Source organism: Chrysoperla carnea, chromosome 4, assembly GCF_905475395.1.
Source record: "Chrysoperla carnea chromosome 4, inChrCarn1.1, whole genome shotgun sequence".
Classification (NCBI taxonomy): Eukaryota; Metazoa; Arthropoda; class Insecta; order Neuroptera; family Chrysopidae; genus Chrysoperla; species Chrysoperla carnea.
This window is the reverse complement of record NC_058340.1, coordinates 67,687,896-67,711,886: the sequence shown is the minus strand read 5'-3', so window position 1 is coordinate 67,711,886 and position 23,991 is coordinate 67,687,896. Positions and strand designations below refer to the sequence as shown.

Sequence of the window (23,991 nt, the reverse complement as noted above, 5' to 3'; positions counted from 1 at the left end):
GATGCGTCAAAATTCACGCTCTCAAGAAAATTTATATTCTTTTTATTATTTCTCTAGTCTGTTTTTCTGTTGGTTCGCGGAATCGCCGTTATTTCTTTATAAAATTCCATAATAATTTACCACTCTTTATAAAGCTTGGCTAATTACGAAGAATAGACCCACCCACGGTTAAAAAATGTGCAGGTCAACTAGCCTTCCTATAAAATGAGATTTTTGATTTAATGGTTATTAAAGTCGATTTAAAAAAAATTTCTCTCCGGCGGGGAATCGAACCCCGGTCTCCCGCGTGACAGGCGGGGATACTGACCACTATACTACCGAAGACTTGAATATAATTCTCTAATTATCGAACATTTTTCTTTAGATCTTAAGTTTAACAAAACGAGGGTTTTTTATTTTTTTTTTTAATTTAAATGGATGTTTTTTTTTTACAGCTAATACAAATTCTAAATTATTTTTATCTTGAAAAGATAAAAAAGGTTCGTTCAATGAATGAAAAATTTGACATTTTTATATTTATTAATAAATTTTGTTTATAGGACTTCAACCTACTTCTTTTACTATTTTTTCGACATTGCTTTGAGAAATTCTAAAATAAAACAGAAATGTCTTAATTTGTTTTACAAACGGCTCTATTGTTCATGAAAGGGATTTAAAAGAATATGAAACAAAGACAACTATCCCGGAAAAATTTTTATTACGAACATGTTTAGTCATAATGAATCATTTGTGGAGTGTGGATATTATTGAAAAAAGGAAATTTAAACATGACAAATAAAATACAAGACATCACACTTGCGAGATTCGACAAATGTACATTAGGCTAGGAGAGAGGGGCACATAAAACTACAAGTGACAAATTGCCTGGATTTAAATACAGAAAAATAAACTGGTCGAAAAAAGAATCTAGTTTGCATTAAATCCAAGTACAGCAAAATTTTATTGTTAACAAGAGGATACTCAGAACATTTCAATCAATATTCTTTCCTCATAAGGCTTGATAGGGGAAATTGTCATTAATAAAAAGCCGATCAAATTAACCATCAGTCACCTATTGTTCATTCTGCTATCTGCTCCGGCTCTCTCCATTCCTTTGCCGAGATGGAGTGTACTCAAATTTGATATTCGTAGTTTTGTTTCCCCATGGGAATGATGTAAGTGAAACTTTTATAGTTAAAATCAATTCAAAAGTAGTACATGATCAACACAAACAGCTCTAAATTAATCATCAATTTTTTTTCAATTTTTGGGTTAGATACACAAACTCATGTTAGGAAATGATATTAATTTACGCAACAAGAAGAAAAATTTATAATTTTTAAAATAATTGTAAAAGTAATTTATAGAAATCAGTCAAAATAAATATTTCATAACTCATGCGCCTTCATCTCCTAAACTATTACCAAAAAGGAAATATGGTGGCGCCATGTAGTAAGTCATACATTTTATAAAGTTTCTAAAAACAAATGAATTATTTTAGAAACACATTTATATATTTTACGCAATTACGTCTTTCCATTGTGTTCTAGATTAAATTGTACTTGTTCTAAATTATATTTTTTATAGATTGACTCTTAAATTCAAGTGTTAAATGCGAAAACTTCGTTTAACTTTAAACCAATTTTGAGTTTTGCGCCTTTTAACAGGTTTTTTTACACGTCCCACACGGTTGTCCGTCTTCGCCATTATTTGCTCACTTCTGATTGCAAGAAATTCCGGCACGGATCGTGCGAATTCTAAACAAATCCAAAATTAGATAAGTTTTGTTTTCTAACAGTTTTTCACAAACAGTAAAAACGTGAGTGTTAATTATTTTTATAATTATTATAAGTTCTTTCATTTTTTTTTTTCGAATAATAGATTCATATAATAGTAATCAAATGTGCTTTAAAAAAAGTGTTTAGATGTCTGTAATAAAAATGCGGTTCATGCGACTTAACTCAATTTATATACTATTTATTCAAGATATTTACTAATTATGAATCGATTTATAGCTGTTTTTTGTATTATTTATTGAATTTTATGTCGATTTTTTGTTTGCATATAATTTTATTGTACGTACAATGCCATTGACCTGATTAGATTTAGCATTGTCCTCTTTTCAATCTCATGGCCATTCAAATTATAAAATTTGTACCCTTATTGATTTGTTTTAGAAATTTTTGTATGAGTCAAAAGGCAGAAAAACCAGTTCTATCCGGTCAACGAATTAAGACCAGAAAAAGAGGTAAGCAATTTTCATTTTGTCTAGATCATGTGTAAGTCACATTTTTTTAATTACATTGCAAAAATCGTGTTTTTAACGTCTAGGAAATAGCATTGAAATCTGTTAATTTAATTATGATTCATTTGGAAAAATTATGGGTTTTTACTTAATTACAAATTTATTTATCGACTTTTCCAGGAAAAATTAACAATTTTAAAAGGGAAATATAGGATTTTTTTGTGCATAATAGTTGAATCAGTATTTTCTAGACTTGTTGTTTTGTACATGTACAATTTTGTTCAATTAAGTAGAACCATACTGGATTAAAAAATGTTTTTGTTTTTAACAAATATGCTCGTATAGATAGACAAGCTTAGGTTGTACTCGAAGTTCAATGAAAGTTTTCGCATTTTTCTGTTCGAAATAGAGAATCAGTATAATAAATACTCCTTGCAATCCACTATTTTTGAAGGGTAGTATGCATTCGGCATCCTTATACCACCTGTGCAATTTTCTAATGGGAAGAATTTCATGATAGCAAAAATTTAGTATCTTGGTTATTTTTCGACATAGCCTGAGCCTGAAAATGAAAATTTGGTAATGATCTATTTACCATAATGCCTTTAAGACATATGTTGATAATTTTGATAAAGTATTTGGTCAAAATATTGATATTTTTGGATATTCTTGTCTAGTTTAAATCTGCAATAATTCATCACCGTCAAGCCATAGTTTTCCGTTAATTTTTGACTAATTTCGTAACGTTCTATACCGGTGATGTTTTAAAATATAACCCTTATGCCCTTATAATTAATTCCGATGATAAGATATTAGAAGCAAATTTCAATTTGATATATCTTTACGTCAAAAAAATCGTGAATCAGGAAGTTTTTGTAATTGAATTTAAGAATTTAGTTCGTGAGGGCGTCTACAAACTTTATGAACAAAAGTGATGGGAGAGAAATGAAAAACTGGAAACTAAATATCGATGGAAATGAATATAATTTTGTTCCTCGAATGTTTTTGTGGCCGTATAAATCGAATATCACCACAAAAATGGCCCCCGAGGTACCTGGTGCCCAGGGCAGGGAGAATATGTAACGTATTTCATCTCGGGACGCACCCCTTTCGCCCGCCCTGGACACCAGATACCTCGAGTGCCTTCTTCGTTGTGATATTCGAGTTCAGTGGCCTCAAAAACTACCGAGTAATAAAATTAGACTATTATTATTATCTATTCATTTATTTCTTTCCTTCTTATACACATTGCTCAATGTCTATGGATTCTCTCACACTCATTGACGCTCTATTAGAAATGAAGAGTATGGGTCTCGAAAATCCTATGAAAAGTTAAAAGCCTACAACTTTACGTTGAGAAATTGATCGTTTCAGAATTTAATGAAAATCGACTAATAAAAGTTTGCTCAAACTATAACCGAAAGCCAGATTTGAAAGTCCATTTTGTATGAATAGAAAGTTTGGGTGTATTCGACATTGAATTTGAGTATAATTAAAAAATTTATAAATTTTTCTAAAGGTTGATAAATGTTTTCGTAGATGAAAAGGAGAAATACGACCCTACTGGTTTTCGAGATGCAATAATTTCTGGACTTGATAAATGTGCAAACGATCCTGAAGCAATTTCAAAATTTTTGGATACAGCTGGCGGAAAGATTGATTATAGAAGATATGGAGAAGTCTTATTTGACATTCTCATCGCAGGTGGATTATTGGTACCCGGTGGATCTATCGCTCAAGATGGCGACGGTCCATTTAAAACAGACGCATGCATTTTCAGTGCACCAAACGAGATTGATATGGAGGTAATGAAGAATTGGGAACAAATATTCATAAAACTGATGAGACGATACAAATACTTAGAAAAAATCTTCCAAGATGAAATTAAGAAGATACTACTTTTTATAAAATACTTTTCTGCCGAAGATAGGCGCAAACTCTCTTTGATGATATCTTTATGGATTTACAATGGTGCGATACCATTTAACGTTGTATTAGCGTTAAATAATCCACATTTGATAAAGGATAATTTAGCGTTAGATTTTATTATCGATATTTTTAAATGGTGGCGACAGGAGAAAGGACTGGCTAGTTTACATTCTGCAATAAAAAAATCAAACATTGAATCACATTTATTATCGTTTGTACCGGACAATAAACAAAGTCAAATATATTTCCGAAATGCGTTCGTTGAATCGGGCTTAGAGGAAATTTTAAAATTATATGATGATCAACATCAACAATTGGCCAAAAAACAATTACAACAACTTTTATTAGATAGCTTAAATGACAACAAACCGATGAAAGAAACTATTGCGGAAGTTAAAGAATTCGCAACGAGAGAAAACATATCTGAGCATGAAGTTGTATGCATTGTTTGGAGTACGGTTATGAGTATGGCCGAATGGAACAAAAAAGAGGAATTAGTTGCTGATCAGGCACTAAGGCATTTAAAGGCCTATACTAGTCTATTTTCTGCGTTTACAACGCAAGCCCGATCTGAATTAAGTCTTGTCCTTAAAGTGCAAGATTTTTGTTATTCGAATATGGTTTTTATGCGCACTTTCCAGAAAATAATCCTCTTGTTTTATAAGAGTAAGTATTTTATTTTTATTTTAAATGGGAGAACTTCGTAATTAAAGGGCATTCACATTATACTGGGTGAGCCAGTAACTAATACAACCGAAAATTTCTTCGATATCTTGATATTTTAGTTGCGTCTCCAAACATTATTCCGTTTCATATCGAAAAATTTTTGTTATTCGAAGATGACTTGGTTGGAATAGGCACTGGACCATCCCATTATTTCTAATCAAGTTGGTGCAAAAAAAAAGTTCACTCCCAAGTAATTCTTTTTCGTTATTGCAATTTTTGGTATCATGTACGAAATTTTCTTGGGGAATAATAATCTGTCAATTAATACTGCCATTCAAAATCACCAATATTTTGGATGTCATCATAATTGGTACAAAATCGTTTTTTTTCATTTCCACAAAACTCTGTCCGTAAATGCGTTAACGTAGAAATACGAAATATAGGATCCTTTTAAAACAAATTTTTAAAATTTTCAGCTGATGTTGTGTCAGAACAAGTAATATTGAAATGGTATAAGCAAGATTATTCTGTTAAGGGAAAAATGATGTTCCTCGATCAAATGAAACAATTTGTTGAATGGTTACAAAATGCTGAAGAAGAATCCGATTCTGATGCATCCAGTGACTAAAGAGTGTAATTATTTTTATTTTATTTTTATCATTTTATTTAAAAAAAAAATATGTATTTTGATGAAAAAAAAAAACCAAAATATATACACGGCTAGGAATATTTAAATTCCTTAAGATCAGTCGGAACAAAAACAAACATAGGAATGGAATCGACACGAATATAGAGGCACAATCAGTATTAATCATGGCTTTATGAGTTTCTCTAAGTACAAACAACCTAGTGAACTGTGAAGTTGAAATTTTAAATATTTAGTGCCTTTTGATACAAAAAAAATTAAATAAAAATTATAAGCCTAACGTCAGGCGTTTGGATTTGACTGTTATTTCGAAACAGTTTGAAATTTTAGATCTTTTTCTTATTTGAAAAATTTATAGCCAGGAATTTCTCAAGGGACCCTGAAAACTTTTCAATTGCGCGGCTGTGTAATTAAAAATTTTCCAGGCCCTTAGAAAAAGAAATCCTGGACATAAAAAATTTTTGTAGAGGAAAAAGTGGTTTTGAACCTTGACCAGCAGCTTTAATTTCCAGCTGTTCTGAAATGTCTTTCAAATAATTCACCTGGCCGTAGACCTATTATAAAAAAAAAAAGCTTAAAAATAACGATTTATAGTTTTATGTTTAACAAAATGTGCTATAGTTTGATTATTATTTTGATTTTGGAAAAAAATATTCGCTTCTTTATTTTTATAACCGACATATCTATCTATCTATCTTTGGAAAATGCGTTTTAGTTTTTAAAATGAATTTGTTCGCTATATATCGCTCGATTTTACATTAAATCGTAGTCGGAACGAGCCAATTTTAGTTTAAAATATTTTAGCGGAAAGTTATTTGGCAACGAAAAGAGTTTGAAAAACGAGAGATTGAAAAGATTTCAGATTTGAGAAACTAGTAGTCCCATTAAAAGACTCATTATATTTCGGTATTTTTAATTCTTCTATTCGACTTTAAACCAAAAAATATTTAGTCACACAAGTTTACTTAATTCAAATTTTTTTTCGTTTTGAACACCGTTTAAAATTCCATTATTTCACCCCAAGTGAGTAACATGAGATTTTTCGGAAATGTAAGCAATGTGGACATAAACTGCCTAAATCGGAAATTATCAGGGAATATGATTGATGGAACGTTATTAAAAACTGAGTTATTTTCGGATTAATACATTAATTCTATAAAGGAAAAATACAAAAATCAAATTTAATATATTAGGCCCAAAATTCTATCTTTTAATATCGTTCAGGTATTTCTAACGGCATGGGACTAAAAATAGTTGTACACGAAAATGCTGCAGAGGGGCAGTTTCAAAGACCTAAATTAATGAAAGAAATTATAGAATCATTAACCGTTTCTGTTAGCTGGTATAAATATTTAGGCTATTAATCTAGAAGTAAATAGTACAAGCGGCAACGTTGTACAGTTACTTCTGTTCTCTGGCCATTTGCTGTTATTATCGTGTACACAGACGAGCGATATGAGAGTTCGTTGTAGCATTTACAGATTTACTGCACAAGTACAACTACTATTTAGAGTACTAGATTTTCTCTCGTAAGATATCGCATTCTCACTCCGATAGAAATAACTTAAACTTCAGTGTGGCTTTAATCAAGTTGATACTTGTGGGACCACTTTGGTGAGTGATTAGTGTTGAACGAAAATTTAATCGTAAGTGGTGTGAAAATAGGAAATATTCATGAAATTTAAATTTGGTTCAAATATTTTTCTTCCGTAACTTTAATGACTAGACATTTCAACTAAACCATTATTTTAGTAATTAATATCTTTTACATTACTTAAAATTAATTAATAAAAGTACAAATTCAGTGAGGGCATTTAAAAATTTCTAAAACGGACATTCAAATTTTTATATGGACGTGACATCATAGTACGGACTTGTCAAATTTGTTGAAATACTGAATGGCATTAATTACTTACATTTGGTATAATATTACATTAATTTCTATTATTCTACGACTTTTTATTAGAAAATTTAATGATAACGAGTGTAAATTTTTTGTTATAAATTAATTTTTTTAAAGTGTAAATTATACATTGAACTGTCACCAATTGACAGATCACGTATTTATACGTCATCAACAGAGAGCGCCAAAAAACTGCGTTTAAATATCTCAAAATTATAATGTATTTTAAATATTTTTGTACACTTAAATACAGCATTTTTAAGCAGTATTTATATTTTTTACTTTGTTATAACGGTGTAAACAATGAATTAAAAATATAAAAAAAAATACATGAATATTCCCTATTCTAACAAAATTATCCCCATCTAATTTATTTACATTATTTCGATTTTTAATATAATGTAAGAAAATTTTCTTGGGGTAAAATAATCGAATCAATTAATACTGCCATTCAGAATACATAAATATTTTGAATGATATCGATAATTGATACAATCACAAAAATATTATTGTATTAAATTTATGATGATTGAATTATTGAAAATTTAATTTGATTTTTTTTCTTTAATTTTGTTTATAGATTAAAAAAAAACTAAAAAATCAGTTCATCTCATATAACTACCGATGGTGGAGCCAATATTTTAATGAAAAAGTAAATTTTATATATATACCATTTTTTCCATGTATTATTTTCTATAAATAAAAAAACCCTGGTGCCTTAATTCTGGTTTTATTTAAATATTTCATTATATAATATGGCATTACAGAATTTATTCAAGTCTTTTTCTATTATTTTTTATTTAATTATTATGTATGTAAAAAAAAAATTGTATTCATAATATTAGCGACGCAAGAAAGTGGAAAAAATGTGTATTCTGTAAAATTGTGTATGTTCAATTTGTTTTTCATTTAGTTTTTAATGCCGAAAAAAATGGGACATATTTACTGGTGTAAGCAAATGTTATATTGTCAATTTTTGAATATAAAATATAAAATTATGTTTTTCTTTTGTTTTTTATTTCGTTAAATCTATGGAAGGTAGAGATTAGGAGAATTATTTTACTGTATCAAAAAGTGTCCATCGAAAAGCAGCAAATAAGGTTGGCGTTGTTGTAGCAAAAGAAGTTTTAAAAGAAGTGCTCAAAGTAATAAAATCGTTTTAAACAAGTTGATAGAGAAGCCCACGTCAAATACCTTTTGCAAGCGTCATTCTGGTTAATTTTAAAACTTGATGTTTTCAGCTGAACATTTTTTTACTTTGATCCCTATTAAAGATGGTCCTTCTTACCTCTACCCTCCATTGTTAAATCATATGATTTATCCTATACAAAAAAATAATGGGGTTTCCATAAATAACTAATAAAAGGAATACTTCAAAGGAGTCTATAGCACCTAGCCCACATGGTTCTCTTAGCTGTCTTTGAAAACACAATACTTAAAAACGAAACGTATTCTGTTAAGAAGTGGTATTTTAAGAAGATGCAGATGGTATTTTATGAAAGCTTCCAGCTTCACCACCGAAATTGTTCCTAGGATTGGTAGGTCCAAGGTTTCGAACCTGAATCCCTACAAGTTTCTGCAAATGAAAATAATATATGAGATATTTATCGCCCTTAACACATTTTCCCTACAAATGGGATCATTCGAAATTCCCAAGTTATGAGAAAAGAAAGTAGTAGTTCAAACGATAGTATCCTCTCAAGAGTCCCATCACGATTTTCAATTGTATTCCAGTGGGTTTCACCCGAACACAGTCAAATGGCTCAGCTGTAGTTATGCACAATGTTCTATAAAGTTTCGGAGGAAAAATCTGGAAACCCCACAATTATTCGGACTGCAAGCCGCCACCAAATTAGCAACGAGTTACATACACAGTAAGAGAAATTACGATTAGCTAATTCATACTGATGATGACTACTTGGTAGTCGAAATACTTATTTATAAAATACAAAAAATTGATCTAGAAAATTGGAGCAAAATTCGAAATTTATTTCGAAATATCCTAGAGTTCTCATTTATTAATATCTTTGATAATATTTATAATAAAAACCGAGTCTATATTATACTCCCTTTCTTATCGTTAAAATTTCGAAAAAATACAAAGATTTCATCGTTGCCACGAGTTTTCTTGCAAAGTTTCAGCTCGATTGGATCACGAAAAAAGGGTTAAAAATCGATGCCAAATTTTTCGCCGGACAAGCAGACACTACGAGTTAAAAGAAAGGGAACAAAAAGAAAGTTGATTCAACCAAGTAACAATACGGTAGTTGAAAAACAGGCGCCTATCTTATTTTTTGGCGAAGATTTTACTAAACATCATAACATTGACATTTTTGACTGTTGTCCTTTTTTATATATTGGGGGTAAGTTTCGATTCCATTAAGCGTGTGATAAATTCCAATCAGGAGATTACCTACAGAGCTCTTATAATTTATAAAATGGAAATGGCAAGCTTTTGTAAAATAAGTGGTTGTTTTTGTTAAATATGATTTTATGATATCATATAACATACAGTGTGTCCCCGGATAGAGGTAACTATACTTGTAAATTTCCTTATTTTGCATTTTAAGAAAGAAGTCATTCTTTATAAGAAGTTTTGCTTATTCTGAAAAGTATATGTAGGTACATTTAAAACTTCTTAATAATGTACAGGGCCAAAAATTTGGTATCATTATTTTTATTTTTGGTAAACTACCCTTCTTTTTTATAAGTTGGCGAAATGTTACTAAAAAAAGTTACTCGCAATTAAAAATTATGACTCTATAAAAAATATCAAGAACATCCGTGTACTTTAATTATAGCATCATTTTTTATTTGAACAAAAGCTCTAATTATAAAAAAACGTAAGAAATAAAATAATAATAAATCAATTAACATGTACTATCCGAGCAGGTAATTTTTTGAGGACTAGTTTAGAAAATTAAAAAGAAAATTTATTTTCTCGGATAAACATTCAAAAGAATGGAATTGTCAAAGTTAGAAAGATCTTCTTGATATTTTATATAGAGTCATAATTGTTAATTTCGAGTAACTTTTTTTAGTAACATTTTGTCAACTTTTAAAAACAAAGGGTAGTTTACCCAAAAAAATAGTGATACCAAATTTTTGGCTACCCTATACATTACTTCTTATAAAGAATGACTTTTTTTCTTAAAATGCAAAATAAGAAAATTTACAAGTATAGTTACCTCTATCCGGGGACACACTGTATATTCAAAGAATTTGTAAGTATATAATCGATAACATAAATTGTTTTAAAAATCAATTAAATTTTAAAATTTAAAGAAAGATTTATTCATTTTTTTTATTATACGCTTCAAAAATATGTTTATTATTTTTTAAATTTAATTTTTTAAGCTTATATAAACTTTTTATTTATACTCCTCTATCTGTGATATGAACTCGATATTGTGTTTACTTTGTATGAATGTGTTTGCGATTTTTATCAGCAAATTATTTTAATAATAGCTATATAAAAATAAATTATTATTTTTGTGTTTTATAAATTTTTGTTACAATAACATAAATTGTTGGAAAATTTTGGAATGAGGTAACAGGTCTTAGGTATGTATGCTTAACATTTTTTTTTAATTAACACCTGTTTTTTTTATTAAAAGTGCGTGTATAAAATGACAAAAATCGTACAAATGTTTTTTAGTATTATTGCTAATTGTTGTTATTTACTTATAAATATGCATACGATATTGACATAATGGTCTATTCGATTATTTTTGATGTAATATGCTACATACAGGCGTAAACTAAATATTGACAAATATCTTGTCTAGTAATTTTAATTAAAGAGAATTGAAAAAAATACACTCGAACCCGGACTTCTTGGATTCATGTCAAACGCCGTACCAATTAGGCTATTCGAGTTCTAGACACGAATAGCTTAATTGGTAGGGCGCTTGACAAGAATCCAAGAAGTTCGGGTTCGAGTCCTGGTTCGAGTGTATTTTTTTCAATTCTCTTTAATTAATGTTTTTTAGCTTCGTTGAATTTTTCTTTGTTGAATTTATGATTCAACAACCAATTTAGTGCGGGTACTTAAATCTATTTTAGAAGAAAATCTGTATCTCATGTGGCTTATAAACTTTTGATTGAATGACAAAAAATTGCTCCTTTTTGTTCATATTTTCGAAAATACTTGTTCAAGTGTCAAAGAAGTTGAGAATTCGAGTAAATCTCAAAAAAATCCTTTTTTGAGTTATTTCATTCTAGTTACAAACTATTATGGCTACGAATTAATCACACGCTAATTTAGTTAATCTGAATGCACCCTTATCGAATAGATAATATTTTTTTAATATTTTTAATTCATTGTTTACACCGTTATAACAAAGTAAAAAGTATAAATACTGCTTAAAAATGCTGTATTTAAGTGTAAAAAAATATTTAAAATACAGTATAATTTTGAGATATTTAAACGCAGTTTTTTGGCGCTCTCTGTTGATGACGTATAAGTACGTGATCTGTCACTTTTTGACAGTTCAATGTATAATTTACACTTTAAAAATATGAATTTACAACACAGAATTTACACTCGTTATTATTAAGTTTTCTAATAAAAAACCGTAGAATAGTATAATTTAATGAAATACCATATAAAATGTAAGTAATTAATATCATACAGTATGTCAACAAATTTGACAAGCACGTACTTTGATGTCACGTCCGTATAAAAATTTGAATTTCCGTTTTAGAAATTTTTAAATGCCCTCACTGAATTTGTACTTTTATTAATTAATTTTAAGTAATTAAAAAGATATATATTACTAAAATAATGGTTTAGTTGAAATGTCCAGTCATTAAAGTTAAGGAAGAAAAATATTTGAACCAAATTTAAATTTCATGAATATTCCCTATTCTGAAAGGCATTGGGTTAGCCTGAATGCAGCCTTTACATGTTTTGAGCACAATAATTGGAACGTCACAGAAATTAAATAAATGAAATATTTTTTTATTCTGAATCCTTCCCGAACAAATCTAGAGAGATGACAACCTTGCAACACACTCTCGAAAAATTTTTGAAAAACAATGATTCATAATTAATCATACAAGCTAAATGTCAACCGCTGTTAAATTACATTTGAATTTCCATGAGACCGAAATTGTAATTTTTTACAATAAAGCAACTGTACTATATTTCTTTGTTAAAAGTTATAACCTAATTAAAAATTCGTAATTTATAAACTATTTGTATGACTTTATTAAAAAATAATTAATAGAATTACTTATTCCATACTAACATATTAATTATAATAATTGGGAAAAATAAAATTGTTTTTATCTAAATTCTAAACTGCTTTCAAGAGGTTTTGCTGTATTTTACCGATTATGTTCTCTGGCTGTAATAATGTGTACACTTGAATTTGAACATACGAATAATGGAAACTAACCTAGAAGGGTCAATGTAAACAACATTTATAATAATTTATGTTTAAAATAATTTTAATAATAAATTGAAAGACTATGGAATTTATGAAAATTCCATTTTATGGTTTTAAAGTGAGTTTAAGTCACACATATCCAGAAAAACGATCGCAAAATGCTAAACCCAAATGGCACCAATTATGGTCAATATTACCGGTAATTTTTAGGTAATTATTTTTTTGCTTTATTAATACAATTTTTTGAATGGAATGGAGTTCTTAATTTTTTTTTACTTGTAGGTATTTATACTATTATTGGAAATTATATCGAAAAGGTAGAAAACCGATAATGGATTTTTTGTATACTGAAAATGGAAAACAAATTTATGGTAATTTCCAAATGTTTAATATGCTTAAAATTATTAGTAATTCGTAATATTTGTTTAGGTGTACCTATTGGTGGATTAGGAAGTGGATCCATTGGTCGTGGATATCGTGGTGAATTCTGTCGATTCCAATTAAAACCTGGAATTTATGAATATAACACTGTCTACGCGGATCAATTTATCGTTACCATAAAAGATGCGGATAAGAAAACAATTTTTCAAAGTCTGTTATCGACCTATGAGTAAGTAATTTTGATTTTGAAGTATTGTTTTTGATATTGATAAGTAAAAGGGTGCTTAAAATAGGGTATTCCACCATTTTTGAAAAAGTACTTCAAAATGTTAATTTTGCTAACAAAAATCTATCAACAATTTATTTCGGAAAAATACACACGCTTTTGTGCCAAAAACTTAAATTTTAAACCTTTTTTAAACTGTCAAAAACGCGGGCATCCAATTTGATGACGTATATGGGTATCACTATACGAAATAACACAAATAAGTTTGACAGATATATTCATAGACATCTGATTATAATATAAATATAAATACTTATCTATGTATATATTATACCCAGCTATGTACACTGAACTAATTGATAGTCTATGACTCATACCGCTATGACATCACAGCAAGGCTTACCCGCGTTTTAGGTCACGTGATATAAAGTTTAAAAATTACGTTTTTAATTTTAATATTTTAAAAGAAAAATGTGCTTTTATGACTCGAAATCAGAATATTTAAATATATTTTACATAAATTTTAACTTTTTTCAAATTTCATGATTTATTTTTGACTAACGATAATACCCTATTATATTTTTAGAGCACCAAAAAACGTTCTACAATCTTGGAAATCATTAATTGATGGATCCAAATGTAACTATGTAGGATTGTATCCACGTGCGTGGACTGAATACAATTTAACAGAGTATGGAATTAAATTGTTATGCCACCAAATTTCACCTGTTATCCCAAAAAATTATAAAGTAATGTAAAACAAAAATTTAAAAGCTAGGAGTGCATTTTATGGCATTGTTTTTCAAATTGCTTTTTTTTAAACTAACAAGCGAAGTATTTGTCATTATTTTACAAAATTTTCCTTTAGATCATTATAATTAACAAATATCACTAATTTGCGACTTTATAATTCTATTATCATTTTTTTGAGCTAATTACAAATAATATAAAGATAAGATTACTTAATAAGCTTATGTGTTGATAAGCTCGACAATTTAATATAGTACAGGGGACGGTATAAGATGGACCTTCACTCTTCTGATAACCAGATGAGACATATTTATACCATGTTTATACGCAATATATCAAAGTATACTAAGTTTAGTCCCAAGTTTGTAACGCTTAAAAACTCTTATTGACGCTACGAACAAAATTTTGGTATAGGTGTTCATAAAATCACCTAATTAGTCCATTTTCGATTGTCTGTCCGTCTGTCTTTCAACACGATAGCTCAAAAACGAAAAATATCCTACACTGTTACAACGAGACTAGTTTATTGTTTTATTATTAGCTCTGAGGGTCAACATAACAACAGCGCTCTCTTCCTATTATTTAAATTATTATATTTTGTTTCGCACTAAATTATATAGGCGCTAAAGACGAATTCGAGATAGGGTTTTGTACTCATAATCATGCATCAATGTTCACACTCATAACGCTTATTTCATTTGCTTTTTATTAATGTTCACAATCACTTAATTTAGCTGGTTTTACATTTCCTTTTTATGTAATTATAAACGAATTTTATTGGTTACGTTTTGCCTCAGCGCTTTTGACACAGCGCTCGTGAACTCCCAGTTATCATCGACGCACGAAATTTCGGCTATTCATTTATTTTCCAGTTGGCTATGTATTGCTGATGAGAGCTCTCGTGAATGTTTGTGAGTAATTAGAGTAAGCAATTTTGCCTTACAAGATGTCTGAAAGTGAGCTCAAAAGGGCTCTAAAGGAAAAACGCAGCCAGCATAGCCTTAAGGATTCTAATTTTCTTTGCCTTACAAGACGTCTGAAAGTGACCTAAAAAGGGCTCTATAGGTAAAACGCAGCCAGTATGTCTTGAGGATTCTAATTTTCTTACATCTAAATGATAGTAGAAAGGCGCTAAGAACTGTAAAATTAATATTTGCCGAGATAATTGACTTCTATTAATAATCAAAATGGTGGCATTTTTTTAAACATAAAAGGGAAACTTAAGTGAAGTGTCCTGAGAATATCCCCTACATATTAACCATAATTTGCAGATATATAATTTTATTATACTATAATTAAAGTAATCATTGTATTTTCGATTGCAATTATTCTGAGCACCCAGTATAATGATTAATTGACCAATAAAATTCATGACTTTTATTCATTCTTCTTTTGTGAATCCATATATTAATTTTTAATTTAAATTAACATAAAATAATCTCCTTACCAATATTATTCTAAAAATTATCCATAATTTTACTAATTTATTGATGTTTGTATTTTAGGATAGTTCCTTACCATGTGCCGTATTTGTATGGACAGTTGAAAATACTTGTGATGAAGACAGAATAGTGACGATTAGCTTTACATTTAAGAATGGCGTAGAAAATATTCATGATTCTGGTATGTTCATTTTATTTATTTAAATTTTACACATTCTATCATTTCTTGATTTAGATTGGTAATATTAAAGATTTAACAGCACCAGGAGCATCTCGAGGTGTGGCTCAAGTCCGGGGAAGCTTCTCCTCCACTTGGGCGTGGACTTATCATAGATATTTTTTGACTAATAATAATAATGATAATAATAATACAAAAGAGGAGTACCAAAAATGGGTCCCTAGGGGTAATTAATTAATTACGTAAGCATTTTGGGGAGAGGGGGGTTTTAAAAATCGATTCAGGTGCTTATGTGGGGGGGGGGGGCTGGTTAGAGGCCAAGTTCTAGACCGAAAATTTCTGGTTTACTGCTTTTAGGTGAAAAATTGTTTTGTCCCTCTTGAGTAAAAAATTGTGTACGCCCATGAATAGCTTGATACTGAATAACTGCTGTAAAATTTAAAAATTTGTTTTGGTTTTCTTGTCTCCTTCGATGATCACACTATATATTAAAGAAAGCCAAGACTAAATTTTTATAACGTACTGTGAAATAACCTTCGATAGAAATACATTCTTATTATATTACATAAAATAATTGACTAATGATATATAATAATTAGTTATTATTTCATATTGGCTCTCTGGCATTTATTAATTAGTCAGTTTGAAGAAATGCCGATAATAAATAAATGTTTTCGACCTTCGTTTATTAATTATAATGTATGTACTTTATGTACAACATCATTCATAAAATATTTGTCTCGCAGGAAATACGTAAATAAACTGAGCAACTCGCAGGAGATGCGAATTCTTTCTGTGTAATAATTGACTTGATACCATAACAAATTAAAATTGATAAAAAAGCGAAGAAGTTTTAAGCATTCAAGATAACCTCTATGGCGATATTCTAAAATGACGTCACTTTTAAATATCTCCCTCTTTTCTTTAGAAAATGTTAGTTTTTTATGTGGATCAACTTTCTAAATAAAAGTGTTATCTATTTAAGATCAAATTGACTATTAAAGCAACCTAGAAAACTAGGTCCAATCTAATGTCAGAACATGATATCCCCCATCAAACTCGAAACTTTTTTGATTGGTTCACCTTGTATAACATATTTCGGTCCATAAATCATACTCAAACTGTCAATACATTTCGAAATTCCGAATATTTTATAAATTCAAAAAAAAAAATTGCAGGAGAATGCACTACATCTTCGTTTGACACCAGCGAGATAGATGGATTAACCCTAAAACATGAAATCCACAATATGGAATGCACTTACGCATTAGCTGCGAAAAAATCTGAAAATATAAATATTACAAAATGTAAAAATTTTAATCCATCTGGTACGGGTGAAAATGTCTGGTTAGACTTATCAAAAAACGGACAATTTACAAAAACGGATTGCATGCAAAAAGATTATACAAGTGATTTTGAGGATGTTGGAATCGGTATTGCATGTCAAACACACGTTTCACCTAAAACTAAACAAGATATCGAAATGTCATTGGTTTGGCATTTGCCTGAAGTATATTTTGGGTCAATGTTATCACAGTTGTATGATAAATATTATACGAATTTTTGGGATTGTCCTAAAGAGATTTCAAATTACGCATTATTAAATTATAAAAACTGGGCACAAGAAATATTTAAGTGGCAAAGTTCAGTATTAGATGATCTGTAAGTACCTAATTGTATAGGATGGGAAGAAAATAAGTGGTAATATAATTATCTAAATTTTTTTTATAGTGAATTACCAGAATGGTATAAAAGTGCCATTTTTAATGAATTATATTATGTTTCCGATGGTGGAACAGTATGGCTTAAATTAACTCCAAATGAAATTGAAAATAAATTGCCAGGCGATCCAAGGTATTTAAAATTTTAACAAGTGAAAACAAACAATTGACTGAGATAATTGGTGAAATACCATGTATAGACAGTTTTGATGACTCAATCGTTTGTTTTTTGACGTCATGTAAATAAAGAAAGATTTCCACTCTTAAATAGCCACACACACATAACTGATATTTCCATATGAATTCATACTACAAAATTTTCATCTAATTAGCGCCCTCGTGGGTAAACAGTGATGTTTACAAGAAAATGTTTCAAACAAAAGTTGTTTATTTTTTTATAAGGAACATTTTTTACATTTAAACATTTGTTCTATCTCTAACGGTTTACAAGATGGATCCTACGGACCCAAGACCTAATTGACCTATGTTGCTCATTTACGAACTCGACCTCACTTTTTACGTCTTAAGCACACTATAAAAATTTCAGCTTGAAATCTCTTTTCGTTTTTGAGTAATCGTGATGACAGACGGACGGACGACAGACAGACAGATATACGGACATACGGAAATGAACTAATTAGGTGATTCTATGAACACCTAAACCAAAATTTTTTTCATAGCATCAATATTTTTAAACGTTACAAACTTGGGACTAGACTAAACTTAATATACTTTGTTTATTTCATATACATGGTATGAAAATTTGTTGTTCTATCTTGTAAATTTATTTTGTAAAATAAAAATTACATTTGGGCAGAGGTGGCGAACCTTTATGCATAATTTTGACGTTTCCTATCCAATATCGATCAAAAGGGCGCGCATGCAAACCAGGCTTCCTTAAAAAACTCTTAACTAATCTAGAAATAAATTTTCAAAATAAAAATACCTTGAAATTATTTTAGATTGAAATATGGTAGATTTGCTTATTTGGAAGGTCATGAATATCGAATGTATAACACATACGACGTACATTTTTACGCATCAATTGCATTAGCTATGCTGTGGCCAGAACTACAGTCGGTGATCCAACATGATTTTCATGATTATGTATACGTTGAACTTCCACAAAAATACCGTGCATTATATGATGGACATCTTGTCGAACGTAAAGCTAAAAATAGTGTTCCTCATGATTCGGGAGATCCAGGTATTAAATTGTGTTTCATTAAAAATTCTTTCGGCGAAAAAAAATTATAGCGTTCTATGAATAATTTTCAGATGAATGTCCATTTACTTTAATAAATGGCTACCCAGTGCATGACGTAAGTGAATGGCGTGATTTAAATTCCAAATTTGTTTTAACTGTATTTCGTGATTATAATATTAAAGTTGGCGATAAAGATTATCTAAAATATATGTACGATGCATGTCGAACTGTAATGGAACGTTCCATAGTTTGGGATACTGATGGTGATGGTTTGATTGAAAATAATGGAACACCGGATCAAACATATGATTTATGGATTATGAAGGGTATGTTAATATGTTATATATCTGATAATTTCATCATTTCATTCATAATTTAATGAAATACCATATAAAATGTAAGTAATTAATATCATACAGTATGTCAACAAATTTGACAAGCCCGTACTTTGATGTCACGTCCGTATAAAAATTTGAATTTCCGTTTTAGAAATTTTTAAATGCCCTCACTGAATTTGTACTTTTATTAATTAATTTTAAGTAATTAAAAAGATATTCATTACTAAAATAATGGTTTAGTTGAAATGTCCAGTCATTAAAGAAAGGAAGAAAAATATTTAAACCAAATTTAAATTTCATGAATATTCCCTATTATTGATTAATTGAATACAATATAGATTTTATATATGCGATTTTATAATGATCAGGAATTAATTTTATTGTACCTTTTAGGGGCTAGTTCATATTGCGGTGGATTATGGTTAGGAGCATTATTTGCAATGACGCAAATGTCAAAAATTTTAGAAAATACAACCGATTTTGATCGATATAGTAATCTATTCAAACGTGCGTTAATTTCATTCGATAAGAAATTATGGAATGGTACTTATTATTTATTCGATACCGACAGTAAAATGAATGATAGTATAATGGCGGATCAATTGTGTGGTCATTGGATGACGCGATGCAGTGGATACAACTATAACGTAAGTATTGTTTGTTTTTATAGTTTCGAAGATGGCTTAAAATGTTATTGAATCTTGTTCTATGAAATGGAGACCCAAGCTACTTACATAGTTTTTACAAGTTGTTCATCCAAATATAATGGGGGTTTGAAAAATTTGGTGTAATTTTTAATTATTTTTCGATTTTGTATAACAACATACACTTTTTCAGTTTTTACTTTTTTGATCATTGAAAATTTAACATTCGATAATTATTTCACATCTTTTGTGATACTTCCTTCCTGGCTAAGTTTTTATTAACTTTTAAAAAAAACTAATTTATGACGTGTGATTGGTTGTGATATCTTGATATCAATTGAGGCTAGGAGCCAATCGAAATCACGCTAAATTCACATTTTTCGGCTTGTTTCCATGTAAAATTATGTTATAATATATTCTTAGTAATTATTAGTAAACTTCCGAACAAAATTAAAATTAAAAAGATGTTATTTCTCTAATTCTTTATTCGGAGAGATTGGTTGTAAAGTTAAATATTTTCGCTTGATATTGTTTAGGTATTTCCAGAGGAAAAAGTAAAATTAGCATTAAAAACAATTTACAAAAATAATGTTTTAAAATTTGGTGATGGTAATATGGGAGCTGTGAATGGTTATTTACCAGAAGGTGGTGTTAACTGCACTTCACTTCAAAGTGAAGAATGCTGGACTGGGGTCACGTATAGTTTAGCATCTACAATGATATTTGAGGTAAAATATATCTCGTTTCTCCATTATAAAATTATACTAACTGGTGAATAATTATATTTAGGGAATGCTCAAAGAAGCATGGCAAACCGCTGGTGGTTTGTTTAAATCAATGACAGAAGATTTTGGAATGGCATATGAGACACCTGAAGCAGTTTATTTAACTAAATTTTATCGTTCAATTGGTTATATGCGTCCTTTAAGTATATGGTCAATGCAATTAGCATGGGAGAGACGTAAACAATTAGGAACAAATTGTTAAAATTCGATTTATAAGTAGTTTCCAATTTTTCTGTTTCTTGGAATTTCAAGCACAATTATTGGAAAATGTTTATTTGGTTTTCCAATTAAATAATTAATCACGTTTGAATAATTTTAAAGAAAAAGTTACCATTTTATTAAAATATCACGATTTTCCCAATTACGATTACCATTCTTTTAAAAAAAATCTCCACCTTCCCCTTAGGATACCATTCCCTAGTTCCTTCGTTTTATTATATCAGTTTATGTTAGTTCGGATTAGTTCTTAGTCGATGTACATGTCGTAACCAAGAAAATGCCAATTGCCGTTGTTATGAAGAAAATGCTATTTAATGACGAAACAGGAAATTCTAGCGAAAACATGAAGTCATTCCTGTTTACACGTTTATCCATAACTCGAGATTCAGACATAACAGCTTCACAAAAAACTAGCACAGTTTATATTAAAGGCTTATAAATAACTGTACCTATTTACAAAACATTCCTGTTTTTAGTTTTTGAGATAATTAACAAAAATTATCACAAATTGTTTGAAATTTAATGTAATTGTATTACGTTTGACAACATTGCAATATGTTGAAGATATGTCTTTGCCAGAAGAACCGATTTTGATTTGTTTTTAACAGGTAATATAATGGAGAGTGTTCTTAGCTATGTTTCAAGAAAATCGGCTCAGTTTTGAGAGAGCTACAAGGGAAAAGCTGTATTTGTCGGGAGTTTTTAAAATGTTGTAAATTTCACTTGTCATTACTCTAAACTTAGCCATTTTGTTAAAGATATTCAAAACCATGCATTTATTAAAAATAAATATATTTAGATAAACAATTATATTCTTCCTGAATATTGAAATAATACGCGTTTTTCATGTTAATTGCCCACCCAATATATTTTAATGTAGTACGATTTACGAGACCATACCACAGAATATTGTAATTTTATTGTGATATTATTTACATTTTAATGTTTACATGTATATTTTCACATAAATAAAAAAATTATGTCAACACCGCAATTTCAAATTTTGTTGTTTTATTTTTATTAAGGTAGTATAGCAGTATCGAAGCCATACCACTCTGGTCAAATCAGTCAGGTCCGTAACTAGTGCGTGGCAAAGGAGGCATCCGCCACCAGCGTATAAGAAATAGAGACGCAAAATAAAAGGTATGTTTTATACGTAAAACAAAAAGTTAGTAAAGAATCATGTAAAAATCGCTCATTAATTTACATAAATTTATAAAGTTAAAAAATTTGATTTTTTTGATGACACTGGCAAATTTGATCCGATCTTATTGGAATTTTTTTTGAAACCCACTAATTTTAGGGCATTCTTTTCAGCTGTGATATTAGTTCTTCGCTAGCTATCACTTGTATGCTTAATTCCGGGACAAAGACTCCACTTTCTGGAAACCTATTAGAGCTACGTTAATTTTGATCACAAATTTGAAAAGTATGACCCAAATTTAGTAGGATTACATACTTGGTTTATCAAAATTGGATAAAATTTGGATGTGATAGAGCAAAATTAAATTTTTTGGATTCTGATGACGTCATAAAGTTAAAAAATTTGATTTTTTTGATAACACAGCCAAATTTGATCCGATTTTATTGGAATTTTTTTTGAAACCCACTAATTTTAGGGCATTCTTTTCAGCTGTGATATTAGTTTTTCGCTAGCTATCACTTGTATGCTTAATTCCGGGACCAAGACTCCACTTTCTGGAAACCTATGAGAGCTAGGTTAATTTTGATCACAAATTTGAAAAGTATGACCCAAATTTAGTAGGATTACATACTTGGTTTACCAAAGTTGGATAAAATTTGGATGTGATAGAGCAAAATTAAATTTTTTGGATTCTGACGACGTCATAAAGTTAAAAAATTTGATTTTTTGATAACACTGGCAAATTTGATCCGATCTTATTATAATTTTTTTGAAACCGACTAAGTTTGGGTCATTCTTTTCAGCTGTGATGTCAGTTTTTCACTAGCTATCACTTGTATTTTGATAACAAATTTGAAAAGTATGACCCAAATTTAGTAGGATTACATACTTAGTTTATTAAAATTGCCAATGTGGTACTTTTTGATACCTTTTAATGAACAGCGAATATATTAATAATAATTACAATTTTAATCAAATTTTGTTTGTATCACTCTGTATTATTTACTTTATTTATTATCAACAAAATTGCCATTTTGGTGGTTAATCAGTTCCTTATGCAAAATACCCCAGTATCATTTAGGAGAGTAATTTAGTATCCTGTTTTGCTCGGAACGTAGAGAGAAATCAATACTTTAACTTGATACTCTATCATTTGAATAAATTAAAAAGTTAATCAATTAAATGTACAGACTCTTTAAAGTGATTTGACAAGATTATGGCGACTTTCCCCCATTTTGTCTTTACTCTTACGTTCAATATTATCAGTATAAGAATTTTCATCAAAATCGTTAAAGCCGATCCCGATATATTTTGGACGTCGTAATTTTGAATATAACTAAGCTGATTAGTAAGTACTGATTCAGAAATCAGTAATAAACAAGTGAAAACAAACAATTGACTGAGTTAATTGTTGAAATACCATGTATAGACAGTGTTGATTTCTTTATCACATAACACATACAAACATGTGACACATACATAACTGATAATCAAGTATAGTACATATTATAAAATTCCGCCTAATTAGCGCCCTCACGGGTAAACAGTAATGTTTACGAAAAAATGTTTCAAACAAAAGTTGTTTAATTTTTGATAAGGAATATTTTTTATATTTAAACTTTTGTTCTATCTCTAACGGTTTACAAGATGGGTCCTACCGACCCAAGACCCAATTGACCTATGATGCTCATTTATGAACTTGACCTCACTTTTTACGTCCTGTAAAAATTTCAGCTCGATATCTTTTTTCGTTTTTGAGTTATCGTGTCCACAGACGGACGGACGGACAACCGGAAATGGACTAATTAGGTGATTTTATGAACCCCTATGACAAAATTTTTTTCCTAGCATCATTATTTTTAAGCGTTTCAAACTTGGGACTAAACTTAATATACTATGTATATTTCATATATACATGGTATAAAAATAGTTACTGATTCAGAAAGTTATTGGTTTCATCTCCAAAGATCATATCCATCACGGTTTGTTATTATTCAGGTACAATAAATTATAATTAAAGAAACAAAATATTTAGTAAATCAAAAATAATATATTTTCATAAAATAATATTTTTTAAATGAATAATTATTAATATTTTAAATAAACAAATAATATAAATTTAAAATATTAAATAAATAAATTATAAATAAATATATAATAAATAATTATTTTAAATAGCTATTAATTAAATAAAA

General features: G+C 29.1%; 2 protein-coding genes and 1 non-coding gene across 4 annotated transcripts; 2 read left to right on the top strand and 1 right to left on the bottom strand.

Moving 5' to 3' along the window:
* Positions 1–252: 252 nt before the first annotated feature.
* Trnad-guc lies at positions 253–324 on the bottom strand. Its single transcript has one exon. It is a non-coding gene; the product is annotated as a tRNA-Asp (tRNA).
* A 1,242-nt stretch (positions 325–1,566) lies between these two features.
* On the top strand, positions 1,567–5,452 carry LOC123297910 (protein krasavietz). The gene is made up of 4 exons (XM_044879739.1): positions 1,567–1,798; positions 2,157–2,227; positions 3,764–4,819; positions 5,296–5,452. The coding sequence occupies exons 2-4, from the start codon at positions 2,167–2,169 to the stop codon at positions 5,445–5,447; spliced, it is 1,269 nt and encodes a 422-aa protein (XP_044735674.1). The 5' UTR covers positions 1,567–1,798; positions 2,157–2,166; the 3' UTR covers positions 5,448–5,452.
* A 5,414-nt stretch (positions 5,453–10,866) lies between these two features.
* LOC123297897 (non-lysosomal glucosylceramidase) lies at positions 10,867–21,651 on the top strand. Of its 2 annotated transcripts, XM_044879718.1 has the most exons (13): positions 10,869–10,932; positions 12,685–12,971; positions 13,044–13,132; positions 13,191–13,371; positions 13,955–14,117; positions 15,624–15,741; positions 16,917–17,400; positions 17,470–17,592; positions 18,422–18,666; positions 18,738–18,992; positions 19,398–19,651; positions 20,185–20,376; positions 20,438–21,651. In XM_044879718.1, exons 2-13 carry the CDS (start codon positions 12,844–12,846, stop codon positions 20,633–20,635), a joined length of 2,430 nt encoding a protein of 809 aa, XP_044735653.1. In that variant the 5' UTR covers positions 10,869–10,932; positions 12,685–12,843; the 3' UTR covers positions 20,636–21,651. The 2 variants fall into 2 exon arrangements, with proteins under 2 accessions (XP_044735654.1, XP_044735653.1); XM_044879719.1 differs by lacking the exon at positions 12,685–12,971 and having other exon boundaries at positions 10,867–10,932; positions 20,438–21,650.
* The last annotated feature ends 2,340 nt before the right edge of the window (positions 21,652–23,991 follow it).

Bases quoted from the DNA above. Each gene is read 5' to 3' on its own strand.
- LOC123297897 (XM_044879718.1), top strand. From the start codon at position 12,844: ATGGAATTTATGAAAATTCCATTTTATGGTTTTAAAGTGAGTTTAAGT. The intron at 13,133-13,190 runs GTAATTTCCAAA...ATATTTGTTTAG, and splicing joins AAATGGAAAACAAATTTATG to GTGTACCTATTGGTGGATTA. The intron at 18,667-18,737 runs GTATTAAATTGT...AATAATTTTCAG, and splicing joins TCATGATTCGGGAGATCCAG to ATGAATGTCCATTTACTTTA.
- LOC123297910 (XM_044879739.1), top strand. From the start codon at position 2,167: ATGAGTCAAAAGGCAGAAAAACCAGTTCTATCCGGTCAACGAATTAAG. The intron at 2,228-3,763 runs GTAAGCAATTTT...ATGTTTTCGTAG, and splicing joins AATTAAGACCAGAAAAAGAG to ATGAAAAGGAGAAATACGAC. The intron at 4,820-5,295 runs GTAAGTATTTTA...TAAAATTTTCAG, and splicing joins AATCCTCTTGTTTTATAAGA to CTGATGTTGTGTCAGAACAA.